Source organism: Alligator mississippiensis, chromosome 1 (assembly GCF_030867095.1).
Source record: "Alligator mississippiensis isolate rAllMis1 chromosome 1, rAllMis1, whole genome shotgun sequence".
In the NCBI taxonomy this organism is placed as follows: domain Eukaryota; kingdom Metazoa; phylum Chordata; order Crocodylia; family Alligatoridae; genus Alligator; species Alligator mississippiensis.
The window spans coordinates 478219352-478234882 of NC_081824.1; the positions used below are offsets into that span (position 1 = coordinate 478219352).

At 59.0% G+C, this 15531-nt stretch overlaps 1 protein-coding gene across 2 annotated transcripts in view; it reads left to right on the forward strand.

Annotated features, from left to right (window-relative positions):
• Positions 1–15531, forward strand: part of PDE2A (phosphodiesterase 2A) — a 93402-nt gene that overhangs the window by 61247 nt on the left and 16624 nt on the right. For both annotated transcript variants that reach the window (XM_059723072.1, XM_019499025.2), the window contains exons 4-13: positions 4873–4982; positions 5661–5716; positions 8541–8600; positions 9651–9810; positions 9916–9968; positions 10344–10418; positions 10987–11028; positions 12233–12301; positions 12872–13002; positions 14164–14275. In XM_059723072.1, coding sequence (XP_059579055.1) covers positions 4873–4982; positions 5661–5716; positions 8541–8600; positions 9651–9810; positions 9916–9968; positions 10344–10418; positions 10987–11028; positions 12233–12301; positions 12872–13002; positions 14164–14275 — 868 coding nt within the window. The remainder of the gene's footprint in view (positions 1–4872; positions 4983–5660; positions 5717–8540; positions 8601–9650; positions 9811–9915; positions 9969–10343; positions 10419–10986; positions 11029–12232; positions 12302–12871; positions 13003–14163; positions 14276–15531) is intronic.

Here is a 15531-nt window from a genome sequence, read left to right on the forward strand (position 1 = left end):
AGTCCTGTGTCCAGCTGTGGGCCCCCTGCTACAGAAAGGATGTGGACACATTGGAGAGAGTCCAGTGGAGGGCAACAAAAATAGTTTGGGGGCTGGGGGATATGACTTGTGAGGAGAGGCTGAGGGGAATGGGTTGATTTAGTTTGCAGAAGGGAAAACTGAGGGGAGATTGAATAGCAGCCTTCAGCTCCCTGCAGGGGGGCTGCAAAGAGGATGGAGCTGGGCTGTCCTCAGTGGGGGCAGATGACAGGACAAGGAGCAATGGGCTCAAGCTGCAGCAAGGGAAGTTGAGGTTGGATATTAGGAAAAACTTTCTCACTCGGAGGGTGGTGAAGCACTGGAACAGGCTCCCCAGAGAGGTGGTACAGTCTCCATCCTTGGAGGTTTTTTAGACCCGGCTGGAAAAAGCCTTGCTGGGATGATGCAGTCGAGGCTGGTCCTGCTTGGAGCAGGGGTTGGACTAGATGTGACCTCCTGAGGTCCCTTCCACCCTCATTTTCTGTGATTCAATGAGTTTTATGTTTCTGACTCCTCCCATACCCAGACATCAGTTGAAGCCCTGATTCTGCAAATATTCGCAGAGCACTTGCAGCGTGGGGTGACACCCCTGCCCGTTTGTGTGATCAGAGTCAGTCTTACGGGTTTCTGTGAGTCTTTATCCTCCAAGGGGAGAATTGTGAAAAGAGGAAAGATGTGAGTGGACAGCCGCAGAAACAGGCACGGGCTCCCCGAGCTAGCATGTGTCGGGACCAATTTGAGTTGGATTGTTGCTGGTTTTGTCCTTGCCTTTCAAATACATCCAGGAAATGAGGCGCGAAAGCTTTGTCCGTGCAGGCAGTTAACAGACTAATATGGATTGGCTTTCATGTCCCTTCGGCATCCAGCTGTTAGCGTCGCCAGAAATGCATCTCGTCAGCTGAAAGGGGAAAGGTTTATCACCTGAGCTGGAATCCAGCAAGAGGCTCGTTTCCAGTACTAGCAACCAGGTTAGGAAATGGCTCGTACGGAGCTATGTTTGCATGGCTTCACTTCTGCCTGGAGGATTTAGGGTCGAATGGCCCTAAGGATGCTGTGCCAAAGCTTTGTTTGCTTTAAAGAAATAAAGGATGAGGGAAGGTTTGCTACATGGCTGGAGACTACTTCTCGTGGGGCAGCATGGCCTGTGGAGCAGAGGGTGTATCTGGGGTGGGCAGGCAGGTCTGGGGCTCAGCATCAGGACAGCTGGGTTTTCTCCCCAGCTGGGCTTGTGCCTCTGTGTAACCATGGGCTGCTCCTTGCGATGCCGCCGCCTCCTCCTGGCTTCAACGGAGCAGAACGAAGCTCCTTCGGAGCTATGCACTGGTGCTCGAGGCCTCTGTGCTTAGATCCGTCTCTGTCCACTTAGGGCAGCCCGCGTTCCCTGTATTCACTGCATCTAAGGAAGCTCGTGCTAAAGCCATAGCCATTAGCAGGTACTGAAATGCAGCCACCTCTGGTGCAGAGCCCAGCAGCCATTTAGCAGCACACAGCATCTCTTTGGAGACGGGAGCTAGTGCAGGGTGCCACGGGATTTCAGGGCTCCAGGCAGGGGCTGTCCACGGTATTGCTGTGCAGTGTCCGTGTGCTGTGGGATCTTGGAAGAGGGAGATGATGCGTATAAAGCACGTGCAAGCACATCCACCCATATGCACACCCATGGATACATATGCACACATGCACACACGAGGAATGCAAGGGGCCACGTCTGGGATCTCCGGAGTGCAGATGAACACCCTTTGCAGCAGCAGGATGTTGGCGACCGCGGTCCCCCCGCTTTCCCTGGGGCAGGGTGGGGTGCGATGCCTGGTGCTGTGTCAGGGGTGACTGTGTCGTGTTGCTCAGAGGTTGGACAACGGGTTTGTCTGGGCTGGTTTGCACAGGGCCGATCCTGCCTGAAGCAGGGGCTGGACTAGACGTGACCTCGGCAGGTCCCTTCCAGCCCCAGGGCTCTAGGATTCGAAGATGCTCAAGACTACATTTTGTTTTACAACTCTGAATAAGGGATGTACATGGAAATCCAGTGCCTGCAGCACTAATGACACGATTATCTGTTGCCTGTTGTGACCATTTATTGCCTCCCTTGCTGTGGGTTTTAAACGTACGATATCTAGCAAATTAATGAGCGTTCGGATCGAGTTACGTCAGCTCCTGCTTCCATCTTAAACCAGCAACAAAGCGCTAGGCCCCTGCCTTATTCGTGAAACTTCTGGCTTCTCTTTAATTAGGGAAAAATGTGCATTGTGTTACATGCAATGATGCAACTCATCGTGTGCACCCCCCTTTTCTAAATCCTAGATCGGCCCGGCAGTAGCAGTCCCCCTCCATTTAAAGGGCCAGGTGCAAGAGGGGCGAGCTGAGTACACAGGAAAGGGTTGGGGGCCGTGTCCTTTGCTGTCTGCAAGTGGGGATTTGGAGGCACCCTGCACTGCTGTGCCGACTTGCCCTGCTCCTGCCTCTGCCAGGCCCCTTAACCTGGGGTGGGGGCAGTGATGCCATAAATGCACCCGGGTTTCCCAGTTTCCCAGGTTCAGCAGGGAGCTGGGCTGGGTGCTCCACAATTGCAGCAGCTGCCCCCAGGGATGGGCAACACTTCATCAAGGTCCCCACCAGACTCAAACTCTGTGCAACCTCTTTGGGCTGCTCTTTGGGCACTTCCTTGCCTCCCCCCCTATAGCATGAGCCCAAGCCAGGAGCCACGAGGACATGGCAGTCCCAGCAGCCAGCCTGGTCGCTTTGCTCCTTGATTGCTTGGCTCAGGCCCATACAACAGCGCAGCCCCCAGAGAGAGACAGGCCATCCATCCTTCCACCTCCCGGCCAGCCCTCTCCCAGCTCCTCTGGATGGTTATGAAGCATATAAATCTCTGCTGGGCTGGCGGCAGCTCTCCTCCCCTCACTGCAGGGCTCTGGGATCAGGATGGAGACACAAGTGTCTGCTCGGGGCTACCGGGGATCTCTGGAGTTATAAGAACAACCTTTGCAGCAGCAGGACGTTGGCGTCCGCGGTCCCCCTGCTTTCCTTGCGGCAGGGTCAGGTGCGATGCCTGGTGCTGTGCTAGGGGCGACTGTGGTTTTGCTTAGAGTTTGGACAGTGGGTTTGTCTGGGCTGGTTTGGGGAAGGTTGTTCCCAGAGGGCAGGTTGGGAAGGGGCAAGGAAGGGCGTGGTTAGGGCACACCATCCAGGTCCTTGCTGCGTGGCCTTGGCCATGTCACTTAGCCCCTCTGCCAAGCCTCTCTGCCAGGGATACAGTGCTGCACCAGGATGCACGGAGCAGCAGGGAGGGGCTCGGGGCAGCACGGGAGCCTGACCTGTGCCCTGTGTTGGCCCACCATGGCAGGATCCCAGTGCCCTGAAATCCTGGCTGGGCTGGCAGAGGGCAACAGCACTGTGCACGGCATTGGCTTTGCCAGCTGCTGCAAACACCAGCAGCAATGCCCCCCCACCCCATGCCCACCCCAGCACTGGGCTTGTTGGTGTGACAAGTGCCCAAGCACAGGAAGCATCAGGAACGGGCATTTGGCCTTCAGGTCCCTACTGAAATGGCCATGGGCAGCAGGGTCCAATGCTGGAGCTGTGCCCCAAGGCTGGCAGGGGCAGCTGCTGTGATAGCCCCCAGATCTCTGAGCTGAACAGATTGGCATGCATGGGCCAGTTTCAGCCCCTCTTTAGCCAGGGAAGGTCGTTGCATGTGGGAGCCAGTTGCAAAAAAGGGAGAGAGAGATTGCAAGCAGCTGAACCCAGGGCAGTGTTGCCCTCAAGCCGAGGCGTCCCGTGGGCTGTGAACGACCCAGGCTCCAGTCCTGGCTGGAGCAGTGCCAGGGTCCCTCTGCATGGGGCCTGTCTGAGCTGGGGCTCACTCCCGTATCCCTGCTTGGAAATCCACGGAGGGGTCTGATTTGGTCCCGGGGCCGGATGGGAAGGCCATGGCCCTGCACAGCTCTGCAGTTCGGGCTGCCCGATCCCACCCCCCAGCCTCCCTCAGAGCATGCAGATGCCATGCCTGTTTACTGGCAGTGGAAAGCAAGGCCCTTGGGAGGCAGCGGGGCATGCGGGTGCTGGGGACGGAGAGAGCTGCTGTCAGCCCACTGCAGACTGGAGAGCCAAACCCCAAAATGCAGCCAGCTCTGGGGTGGAACAGGTGCCGCAGCAGCACAGCACAGCACAGCAGGGGAAGCGTAGGAGCAGTCAGAGCAGATGAATGACAAGTGGCTTTGTATGAGTCCTGTGGGACATCTCTGCCGCGCCAAGCACTGTCCATGCACATCCCTGCCCCGGAGAACCTAAAGCAGACCAGACAGACAGCAGGGAAACTGAGGCACGCAGCAGGGAAGGGAAGGGCTGGGAACCGAGCAGGGGTCTCCTGACTCCTGCACAGTGCCGTGGCCACCGGCTCTCACTTCCTTGGTGGTCTCATGAGCTCTCTCAGGCGGCAGACTTTCACGTGGTGCATACAGCTCCGAGCGCAAGGGGCAGCTGAGCTCTCCGTGGGGGCCTGTAGGCCTGATGGTGGCACCCAGCGTAATAAATACTGGGAGCAGGGTGGCTGTGGATGGAAGGAGGGAGCCTGGGGCTCGTGCATGTGTCCATTAGGCCCGTTGGGCGTGGGATAATTGCTGGCTTGGGGAGGGTGGCAGGGGCTGACAGATACCAGGCCTCTCCACAGCTCCTCGCGTGTTAGGACACCAAGCTGTCGTCTGCCGTCAGCACGAGCAGCGTCTGTGGCTACAGCTCGTGCCCACCCGGCTGCCCCAGCTGCGGGGGGCTGCCCCCATCCCTCCCCAGCCTGGCTGTCTCCAGGAGGGCTGTCCCATGGCTGCTGGCTCAGCACCGCGTCCTCTGCTCTTGTCCTTCCAGAGATGCCGTGCTCAAGCAGAAGCGGGTGGAGTGCAGCGGGTTGCCCCCGGCTGAGCTCCAGGGCAAGGCGATGGACGGCCTGGTAGCACCTTTATCTCCAGATAAGCAAGGTAGGGCCAGCAATGAGGGGTGGAAATGCTAGGGGCATTGGGTTGTGTGAGGGTGTAGATGGATGCGTGCAACTGGATAGATAGATTGTGTGTATATGCATGGATGGGTAGGTGGCTATGCAGGAGAAAGGATGGATGGAGGGAGGGATGGATGACTGTAGACGGATAGATGGATGGATGGACAGACAGATGGACAGATGGATAAGTGGCTGTGCAGAAGGATGGACGGATGGATGACTATATAGATGGATAGATGGATAGATAAGTGGCTGTGCAGAAGGATGGATGGATATGTAGATGGGTAGATGGACAGATGGGTAAGTGGCTATGCCAAAGGATGGATGGAGAGATGGACTGATGGATGGATAGATAAGTGGCCGTGCAGAAGGACAGATGGATGAATGGATGGACAGGTGGCTATGCAGAAGGACAGGTGGATGGATGTGCACGCAGATACAGCGAGCAGGGGACACATGGCTCGAGCACAGGCTGGGCTGGCAGGGCAGGTAGCGTGGGCGCTTGCGATGGATGAACAGAGACGTGTCTGCGGTGCCTCCCCGGACACTCCCAAGCTGCAGCACCCCCGCCCCTCCCCACATCTGTACACAGCCCGTTTCTGCCCCCCCTGTGACTGTGCTCGCTCCAGGGCACGGCTGACTTTGCTGTCTTGCCTTGCAGTGCTGATCATCCCACTGGTGGACAAGGACCATGGGGGCGTGGTGTGCGTCATCCTGGTGAGTGACCGGGGGCTGTGGGGACACGGGGGAAGCCACGGGCAGGGCGAGAAGGGATGGGCCGCACCAGGCAGTCTCCGGGAGGGGGCTTGCACCCTAGTGCTGACAGGTCCTGGACGCTCCTGGACAAGCCAGAGCCCATTCAGGTCAGACCCCACGGAGAACATCTGGCCGGTGGCAGATGTCAAGACATGTTTGCTTGTGCATTGAATGGCATGATTTTGCTGGGAGAGGAAAGAAGCGCGTGTGAGGCTGATGCTCTCGGCCTTTTCTTCCGGCAATTCGGCGACAGATTTTTGGGCTCAGCGGGGGGCATCACCAGGCGGGTCCAGCTCCACTGCCTTCCCAAAGCAGGACAGCCATGTGCCTATGGTGCCAGGTTGTATGTGCTGACTCTCTCAGCAGGCCTGGACCCTGAGTCAGCGGTCCCTTTCTGGGCAAGAGGGACATGGCTGGTGGCTGCCCCCCCAGGGCATGGCAGGTATCATGGTGCCACATGGGCACCTGGACACCACGGACCAGGGGTGGCCACGGCAGGATGATTTCTCTGCCGATGGAGCAGAGGACGGGAGGGTTAATGGGTGAATGCAGGAGGTGGGTACTCGCCCTGGGAGCCGGGGATGGGGGGAGGTGAGAGCTTAAACAGATTAAAGAGCAAGCGGAGCCGTGAGATTTTCTCCAGTGCTTATTAAAAGGGAATTATAATGATTAGCAGGCGCTGACCTTTCCTGGCTGCGCCCAGCCCCAGCCGCTGGGGACCACGCCGGTCCAGGCAGGCTGCCAGCATGTGCATGGGGGGCTGGGCTCACCTGCGCGGGTGCACGGCCCCGTGTGAGCACCAAGGTGATGTGTCTGCACTGCAGATGCACTGACACGTGCAGTGGTGAGACACACCAACACGTATACACCTGTGAGACACGCCAGCATGCGCTCGGGTGAGACATTCACTGACATGCTTACTTTGGTGAGACATGCACCGACTCACACACACTAGTGAGACACTCCATGACATATGCACACTGGTGGGACATGCACCATCACGTGTGCACTGGTGAGATATGCACTGACACACATGGGTGGGATTGATAAGGTGTTCACTGACCCACATGCTCTGGTGAGACATGCACTGCCTCACACGCACTGGTGAGACATGCACCAACACGGATGCACTGGTGAGACATGCACTGACACACGCATATTGGTGGGACATGTAGATATGTGCGTTGATGAGACATTCATTGACGCACGCTCCGGTGAGCTATGCACTGATTCACACACATTGGTGAGACACACAGCGAAATATGAACACTGGTGAGACGTGCACCATCACGCGTGCACTGGTGAGACATGCACTGATATACACACATTGGTAGGACATGCAGCAGCACACACTCACTGGTGAGACATGCACCAACACGGATGCACTGGTGAGACATGCACTGACACGCATATTGGTGGGACATGTAGATATGTGCGTTGATGAGACATTCATTGACGCGTGCTCCGGTGAGCTATGCACTGATTCACACGGATTGGTGAGACACAGCGAAATATGAACACTGGTGAGACGTGCACCATCACACGTGCACTGGTGAGACATGCACTGATATACACACATTGGTGGGACATGCAGCAGCACACACTCACTGGTGAGACATGCTGACCCACATGTGCTCCACTGAGACACGCACTGCCACATCTGCACAGACATGATGCTTGCTGGCGTGCACAAGGTGATGCACTGACATGCAGTAACTCAGGTGCAAGGATGTTAACACAGGTGAACATTAACTCAGGTGTGGGGATCACTTCCAGTGAAGCACTGGATGCACTGTCCAGATGCTCAAGAAGGATAGATAGTGCTTTATGAATCCGGAAAAGAGAGGTCCATTTCATTCAAACAGCGGCAGGACACATGAAACAGCAGCTTTTGATTATTTTTGGCTTAGCGTGTTGTGGGGGTTTTTTTATACAGGGCAGATGAAATAGCAAAGGAATGCATTTATGTTGGGTTTTGCTTTGATTTTCAACTGAATAATCCAGCCCTCAGCCCCTGGTTTATTAAGCAAGCTTCTGGTTTCTTTATAACTGGAGAAAAAATGTGTGTTGTGCTATATGGGATGATGCATCTCACCATCTGCATCCACCCTTTGCAAAATCCTGGGGTGTGCATTCCTCGTGGTCCCCCCAGGACCGTCCCAGGCTCTCTCCCCTCCACCCGAGCCTAGCATCACCCTGGGACCCTGACGCTCGGGACTGCCCAGCCCTTCCCTGTGGGGCTGAAGAACCCCAGCTCTGCAGTGGGGCAGCTTGAAGCCTCCTCCAGGCTCCAACTGGTTCCGGTGGGGGCCAGAGGTGCCAGGGCCCATGAGAGCAGCTGGCTTCAGGACCTGGCCCTGCTGGAGTCAGTTCACCCACAGATGCACAGGGAGAGGCTAGGGGAAACCTCACCCCTGTTCCATGCCTCAGTTTCCCTGCCTGGCCAGTCTATACTGGAGGATGCACCATGCCCAGCCCCACCGGCAGCTGGTAGAGGTGAGGGCCATAAGCTGGGTTGATCCAAGCGACTGTGGCTGGTCCAACCTCCTTGAAGTTACCAGCCCGAGGGAGCTGGACTGAAGCCAGCCCCAGACCTGGACATGCCACGGCTGGCAGGGCACGTGGAGGCTGCATTAACCCCTGTGCTGCCGTGCCCACTGGATCTTGAGCATAGGCAGGGCAATGCTGGTAGAGTGGGGCCAAGTGGGGCTGGGACTGAGCCGCGGGGGTGAGCAGGGCAGCAAGGGGCTGCGACCACCCCCTCCACTCTGCCTCTCACCCCCAGGTGCACTGCGGGCAGCTGAGCGAGCCGGACCAGCAGAACCTGCGCACGCTGGAGAAGCACGTGAGTATCCTCAGTGCTGGGACAGGGGCACCACTCGCCTCAGTCCCTTGGCCCCAGCCCCCTGCCCTGGGTGGCAGATGCCTGGTGCATGCAGGGGGGGCTGGGTGGGTCCAAGTGCAAGCCACCTGGCTGTGCATACAGGACCCATGCAGGTGTGAGCATGCGTGTGCAAGGCGGGGTCTGTGCATGTCCAACTATGGAGGGGGTGTGTACGCCAGGTTGGGCTCCCCTGGCCTGCCACAGACCCGCTTTGACCACCTAGGAACGGACGTTGCATTTGTCCCGGGACAAGTCATGCCTGCTTTTGTCCTGGAACAGAAATCTCCCAGGATTGGCGTAGACACACGTCGCTTTGCTAATCAGGGTTTAGCCATCCACGGCTGCTGTCCTGCCATCCCAGGATAACCGATCAGATGCACTTTGCGATGACCCAGGATCAAGCTTCTCCAGGAAATTAATTTAGGATTTTAGGGATTTTGGACAATGAACACAGGCGTCTGTACGATGCCGCTGTGTCCCAAGATAAAAATGGTTTATCCCAGGGACAAACAAGACAGACACACAAACATCATAGATTTATCCCAGGACAATGGACGCGGATATCTGTACAATGCCGCTTTGTCTCGGGATACGACGGGTTATCCCGGGACAAACAATACAACGACATAATCGTCGCATATTGATCTTGGGACAATGGGTATGGGCATCTGTATGATGCTGCTTTGTCTCAGGATAAAATGGTTTATCCCGGGATAAATGGGACAGCTGTTTGCAGCCCTGCAGACCAAGCCCCGTGCCCCGGGCAGTGCCCCGTCCTGTGTGCCCTGGCTCCGGGAATGAAGCCTCTCACCCCAGCGCGTGGGGGGTGTTTTCTGTGCAGACCCCTTGCCTCCAGCCTGGTTCAGGGGCCAGGGCAGGACACGTGGCCGTGCTGGGTGGCATAGCAGGTCCCGCCGTGGCGGGAGCCTTACAGCCCTTTCTCATGGGAGCTGCTGGGTGGAGGGGAGGGATCGGCTTCCCACTGACCCCTGCCCCGGGCTGTCCTGGCAGGTGCTGGTGGCGTACCGGCGCGTCCAGGCCCTCCAGAAACTGCAGCCCTGGCCCCAGGTCAGCCTGTCTACCAGCTCCTCCCAGAACTCGCTGGCTAAAACCGAGAGGGCCACCAGCGGCGACTACAATGACTTGGACCGCAAGATCCTCCAGCTGTGTGGTAAGGGAGGCACTGCCCGTGGCATCCTCCAGCTGTGCATGCCTTCAGGGCACATGGGCTTGGAGGCACCCGCCGGGCTCATGTGGCCTCTCCATGCCCATGCAGGGGAGCTGTACGACCTGGACGCCGCCTCGCTCCAGCTTAAAGTCCTCAACTATGTGAGTGCCACATCTTTCCCCCTTGCCCCGGCCTTCCCGGTGCTCTGCCGAGCCGGAGTTAGGACCCAGGTGTCCTGGTGCTCTTCACCTCAATCAGGGCCCTCCCCCAGCTATGCCTTATTAGCCCCAGTGCAGGGTCTCCAGGTTCCCAGCTCTGCCACTGCCTGCCCTGTAACCTTGGTCAAGTCACGCAGCCACTCTCTGAGCCGTGCCTCAGTTTCCCCACCCCCGGCTGCATGACTCTCCTCCTCCTGCTTGTGCCTGGATGCAGCTGAAGCACCAGGAGCCATGGGGTCTGGGCGCTGCCCCGAGCCAGCGGCAGGTGAGTGTCCCCATGTGGGGCCTGCCCCTCACCTTGCTTCCCTCTCCCCCCAGCTGAAGCAGGAGACCCAGTCGCCTTGCTGCTGCCTCTTGCTGGTCTCCGAGGACAATCACCAGCTCTTCTGCCAGGTGAGTGGGACAGCGCTGGGCACGGGGCAGGCACCGGGGGCCTCTGGCAGGGCCCACGTGCTCCCAGCACCCACAGTGGGGAAGGCCGGAGGGTCCCACCTGTGACCTGTCCTGCCCCTGCTGCAGTCTTCCCACCCCTCGCTGTCCTTTGCATCCCCTCCAGCTCCCCTTCCGGCTGGGGCTGGGTGATCTGAGCACAGCAGTGGGAGCTCCCTGGGTCTGGGGCTGCCTGCTGGGTCCCCAGCATGATGACCCCAGCTGCTACGGGACCGAATGCCCATCAGCTCTAGGGCGCTGGGCAGTTTTGCACCCTGGGCCTGGCTCAGATGATCGGTTGTGGTCCTGGGCACAGCTTGTGTCAGCCCTTCAGGGGGTTTGCCCTCTGGGTGCTTTTTGGAAAGACTGGAGAGGCCAGGACCTGCTCCCCTGGGTGCCAGGGACTCTGTGGAAGGGCAGAGGCAGCTCTGGAGCAAAGTCCTGTCCTGGCATCGACTCCAGAGGCTGCATTAGCCACGTTCACGTGCCCCAAAGCTGAGCTGTCCCTCACTCCCGGCCTTACTTCCTCCAGGTGGTGGGTGATAAAGTGCTGGAGGAGGAGATCAGCTTCCCAGTAAGTACCAGTCTTGCTGCCTAGAGGGTGAACAGCAGGGAACAGGCAGGTCAGGTCAGCCCCAGCGTGGAGATGGGTCCGGCCCGAGCCTTGGAGCTATATGGCATAAACCAGCTAAGGATGGGGACATGCTCACATCCCCTGCAGGGCATGAAGCACATGTACCCGGCAGGGCAGCAGCACTGTGCTAGAGCCACTGAATTAGGGATAGCTCAGACCCGTCTTGCATGGAGAGCTGGAGATGCCATGCCCAATTTCTGCTTCTCCCTCTGCCGTCCTGAGCCGTGGTTATCAACTGCCCCGGTCCAGCTGCTTTGGCACCGGCTGGTGGGAAGACGGGAGCTTTCCCATGACCGCGGCTGCATGGGCTGGTCTCTGGTGCGGTCCCCTGGCCCATGGGAAGGAGCGCAAGCAAAACTGGACTGGAATTGGCCTTGCTACATGGCTGGACCAGCCTGATCAGCCTCAATCCATCAAAACCAAAGTGATGCTTACCCCTGGATCAGGGCTGAGCGGCTCCCCAGGGGCCCGGTGGCTAGACAACCAGCCCCATCCATGAGCTACCTCTACAAGAGAGGTAATAGGCATAGTCCCGACGGGCCGCGGTGAAGTGCTGCTGATGAGGCCGGAGGAGCAGCCTGCTCTGGTTTATGTCCCGTGCCTAATCCCCACAGGCGCGCACCTCTCCTCAGTCAGAGGCTTAAGTGTGTTTGTCCGCACAGCGGTGATAAGGCCATTAAAGCGTCCGCGTGCACACCCATTGCTGGCTCCCGGCATCGCCACGCTCCAGTGGCACGGGCAGTTCATTTAGCGTCTTTGCTAATCCAAAGTGCCGCAAGCTGCCATGGTCCTAGTGCCAGGGATGCAGCCAGCCTGGCATGCTAGGGCTCTGAGCAGCAGGACATGGGCTAATGTGCCTGGGGAGGCCTGGAGGAGATGGCTGGGGACGTGGCTGGAGGCATCTAGGCACCACATCACCGGTGTAGCAGGGTGCCAGGAGCCAGCCGTGATTGTGCTCGTGTAGGTGCGGGCTGGGGCTCTCCCGAGGCACAGGGAAGAAGCCACATGTGCTTGGAGAGCCCAGCTTGAGGCCACCACCGGGTGCAGAGCTGCGGGAGCTGGGCTGCGGGCAGAGCAGCATCTCCCTTGCCCCCATGGCACCGCTGCCCGCAGAGCCCACCCCATCTATGCGCTTTGTCTGCAGCTGACGGTCGGGCATCTGGGGAAGGTCGTGGAGGAGAAGAAGTCCATCACCCTGCAGGACATCAGCGTGGTACGTGATGGGCCGTGGGCGTTGAGGTGGCAGGTCCGGGCAGTTGCGCAGCCCTAAAGCCTCCACCCGTCGCTGCCATCTGCACTGTGCTGGGTGGCCGTGGCCTGCTGCGTGGTGGAGTGGCCGGGCAGCTGTTCTCCTGTGAACCTGGAAACGTGGGTTTGGTTCCCATCGGAGAGGGTCGGAGCCCCCAGCTGGCTCGCTGCCTTGCACCTGGCCTCTGCTGCCCGCTGCTTCCTCCTCTGTGCCATGCAGAAGGGCTCGGGCTGGCCCAGGTGCCCACCTGAGCGGGGCTCTGGCAAGGGGGGCAGTGCCCGAGGAAGGGGCAGACACCTGCATGGCAGAGATACATCCAGCACTGTTGCTCTTGCTGCTGTTTCATTGCTGGGGAAACTGAGGCAGGGGGAAGAGGTTGGCCAGGGGTTTCTGTGCAGACCAGCTGCCAAGCGGGGACTGGGAGCCAGTATCCCCTGGCCAGCCCACTCTCCCAGTGCCTGTGTTTGCTGACAGCAGGGGTCACGCCGGGGAGATGCGCAGCTCACCCCTCCTCATCCCACCCTCTCTTGGCAGGAGGAGCACAAGCAGCTGGGCAACATGCTGGGCTTCGAGGTGACCTCCATGCTCTGCGTCCCCGTCATCAGCAGAGCCACTGCGCAGGTGGTGGCCTTGGCATGCGCTTTCAACAAGCTTGGCGGGGAGAGGTGAGTGGGGGGCAAGGGAAACTGGGATGCAGGGTCCCTGTGGGGTCATCCTGCATCCCGGCCATCCTCGGAGACCCAGCCAGGGAGCTCGAGCTTGGCTGTGGCTCCACGTCCCAAACCGGATGCCTCAGCTCACCAGGCCTTGAGGCTCTGGGATGATGCCATGTGGTTCCTTATGCCCTTGGGTCTGAGAGGCCTGCAGCCTTTTGCTACCTGCTGTGCCCTGGTGCCCTGTGGGACCTGCCCTCAGCCCTGGGGGTGCCCAAACAGCCATTCACGCTTGCACGCACAGGCAACCACATTTGCATGCTCACCATTCACTCCCACATGTCCAGACAGCCATGCACACTCGCACACACAGCACAGCACTTGCACATCCACCGTTTGCTTACTCCAGCTGTGCAGGTTCACACACTCAGCCCAACATGCTTGAATATGCCATTCACTCACGTACACATGTCTAAAAAGCCATGCACGCTTACACACACAGCCCAACATGCTTGCATTCACTCCCACATGTCCAGACAACTGTGCATCCACCGCTTGCTTACTCACACGTATACAGTTGTGCATGCTCGCACATGCAGCCCAGCATGCTTGCACACGCCATTCACTCATTTACACGCGTCTAGAGAACCATGCATGCTTGCACACACAGCTTATGGGTGGTCTGGTGATACCCTGCCTGCCCCATGCCCTGCCAGACCCAGCCCAGGCGGAGGTCTTGTCTTGCCCCCACTGAAGTCTCCCGCTAGTCCTGTCCCCTTAGCAGGCTGCAGATGGGGCTGGCACCCCCTTGGGCCTGCGAAGCCACCAGGTCCAGCCAAGTATAGGGAGCAGGGAGCAGCTTGGTCGGGGTCCCAAAGCTCTTGGGCAGGCTTGTCCCCTGTCTGAAGGACCGTGGACATTTCATTGCAATGTCCCCCAATGGCTGGGAATAAAACCCAGGTGTCCTGGCTCCCAGCTCAGTGCCCCGGCCCCCAATGTCCTTGGCAGCAACAGGCTCTCTTCTTGCCCTAGGCCTGTGCTGGGGGAGAGGAGGGCCCAGGCAGCAGCCCGGAGGGAGGAGGTGAACGTGGAGCGGGGTATGGCAGCTGGGTCCACCCCAGAGGTGGGCGCATCCCTGGCCCCTGACATGACCGTGCCCCCTTGCCTCCTTAGCTACACGGAGGCCGACGAGCACAAGATCCAGCACTGCTTCTGCTACACGTCCACCGTCCTGACCAGCACGCTGGCCTTCCAGAAGGAGCAGAAGCTCAAGTGCGAGTGTCAGGTGAGGCCCAGCCGGAGGGGTAGGGCAGGGCAGGGGTCTCTGGAGGGGAAGGGGCTGAGCTGGGCACTTCCTGCATGTGCAGGGCATAGCCCCCGGCCAGCAGGATGGCCGGCTGGGGCACAGCCCCGAGTCTGCAGCTCTGTAAAGGCAAGGGAGGAGCTCCCCTGCCTAGCAGCAGTAGTTGGCTTTTATCCACCCTGTGAGCCAGCTGCTAAAGCAGGATGCCTTGAACCAGCATCTCCATCCAAACCCGCCTGAGGGCCCTGCCACCTTCTGCCCTCAGTTGTGGCTGTCTTATGCCAACCCCTTAAAGCACTGGGATGATGCCACGTGGTTGCTTATGCCCTTGGGTCTGAGGGGCCTGCAGCCTTTTGCTACCCTAGGACCTTCCATGCCCTGGTGCCCTGTGCGACCTGCCCTTAGCCGTAGGGGTGCCCAGACAGCCATGCACATTTGCACACACAGCCCAACACACTTGCATGCTCACCATTCACTCCCATGTGTCCAGACAGCCACGCACACTCGCCCACACAGTACAGCCCTTGCACATCCACCGTTTGCTTATTTACACACATCCAGCTGTGCACTCTTGCACACGCAGCCCAACATGCTTGCCCATGCCATTCGCTCACTTACATGCCTAGACAGCCACGCATGCTTGCATGCGCAGCCCAAAACAGTCGCATGCTCACCCTTTGCTCACTCACATGTGCATGCTTTCACACACCCTGATATGCTCACACAATCACCCTTCATTCACACAGGTGTCCAGCCATGCACACTCTTACACACAGCTCGGCACACTCGCATGCATACCCTGTGACGTGCTGTTTCATGCCTGGGCCACCCTGCACGCCTGCGGCCTCACATCTGCCAGCCTCCAGCCCTCTCTTGCCCTCAGAGGCTGCCCCCTGCCCCTGCCTCTGTTCCCACCCCCAGGTCCCAGGCTGGCACTGGCTGGGCTGTGGTGCCCATCACTGCACTGGGAGGGGGATTCACTGCCTTGTGCCCCACACAACAGCCACGACCACGCTGCTGGGAGCAGCACTGCCCTCCAGCCATGGGCATGGGGTGCCCTCTCGTGGCCAAGTGGGGTCCAGGCTCCCCGTCTCCGGGCAGCATTCAACCAGCTGGGCAGGATTCCCCAAACAGGGAGCACTGGGCAGCTGCTGACAATGACTTTCCTGGGTGCAGTCCAGGCACAGCACACAGCTTGCAATTTGATGCCAGCAGAGGATCACTAACCCCAGGAGGAC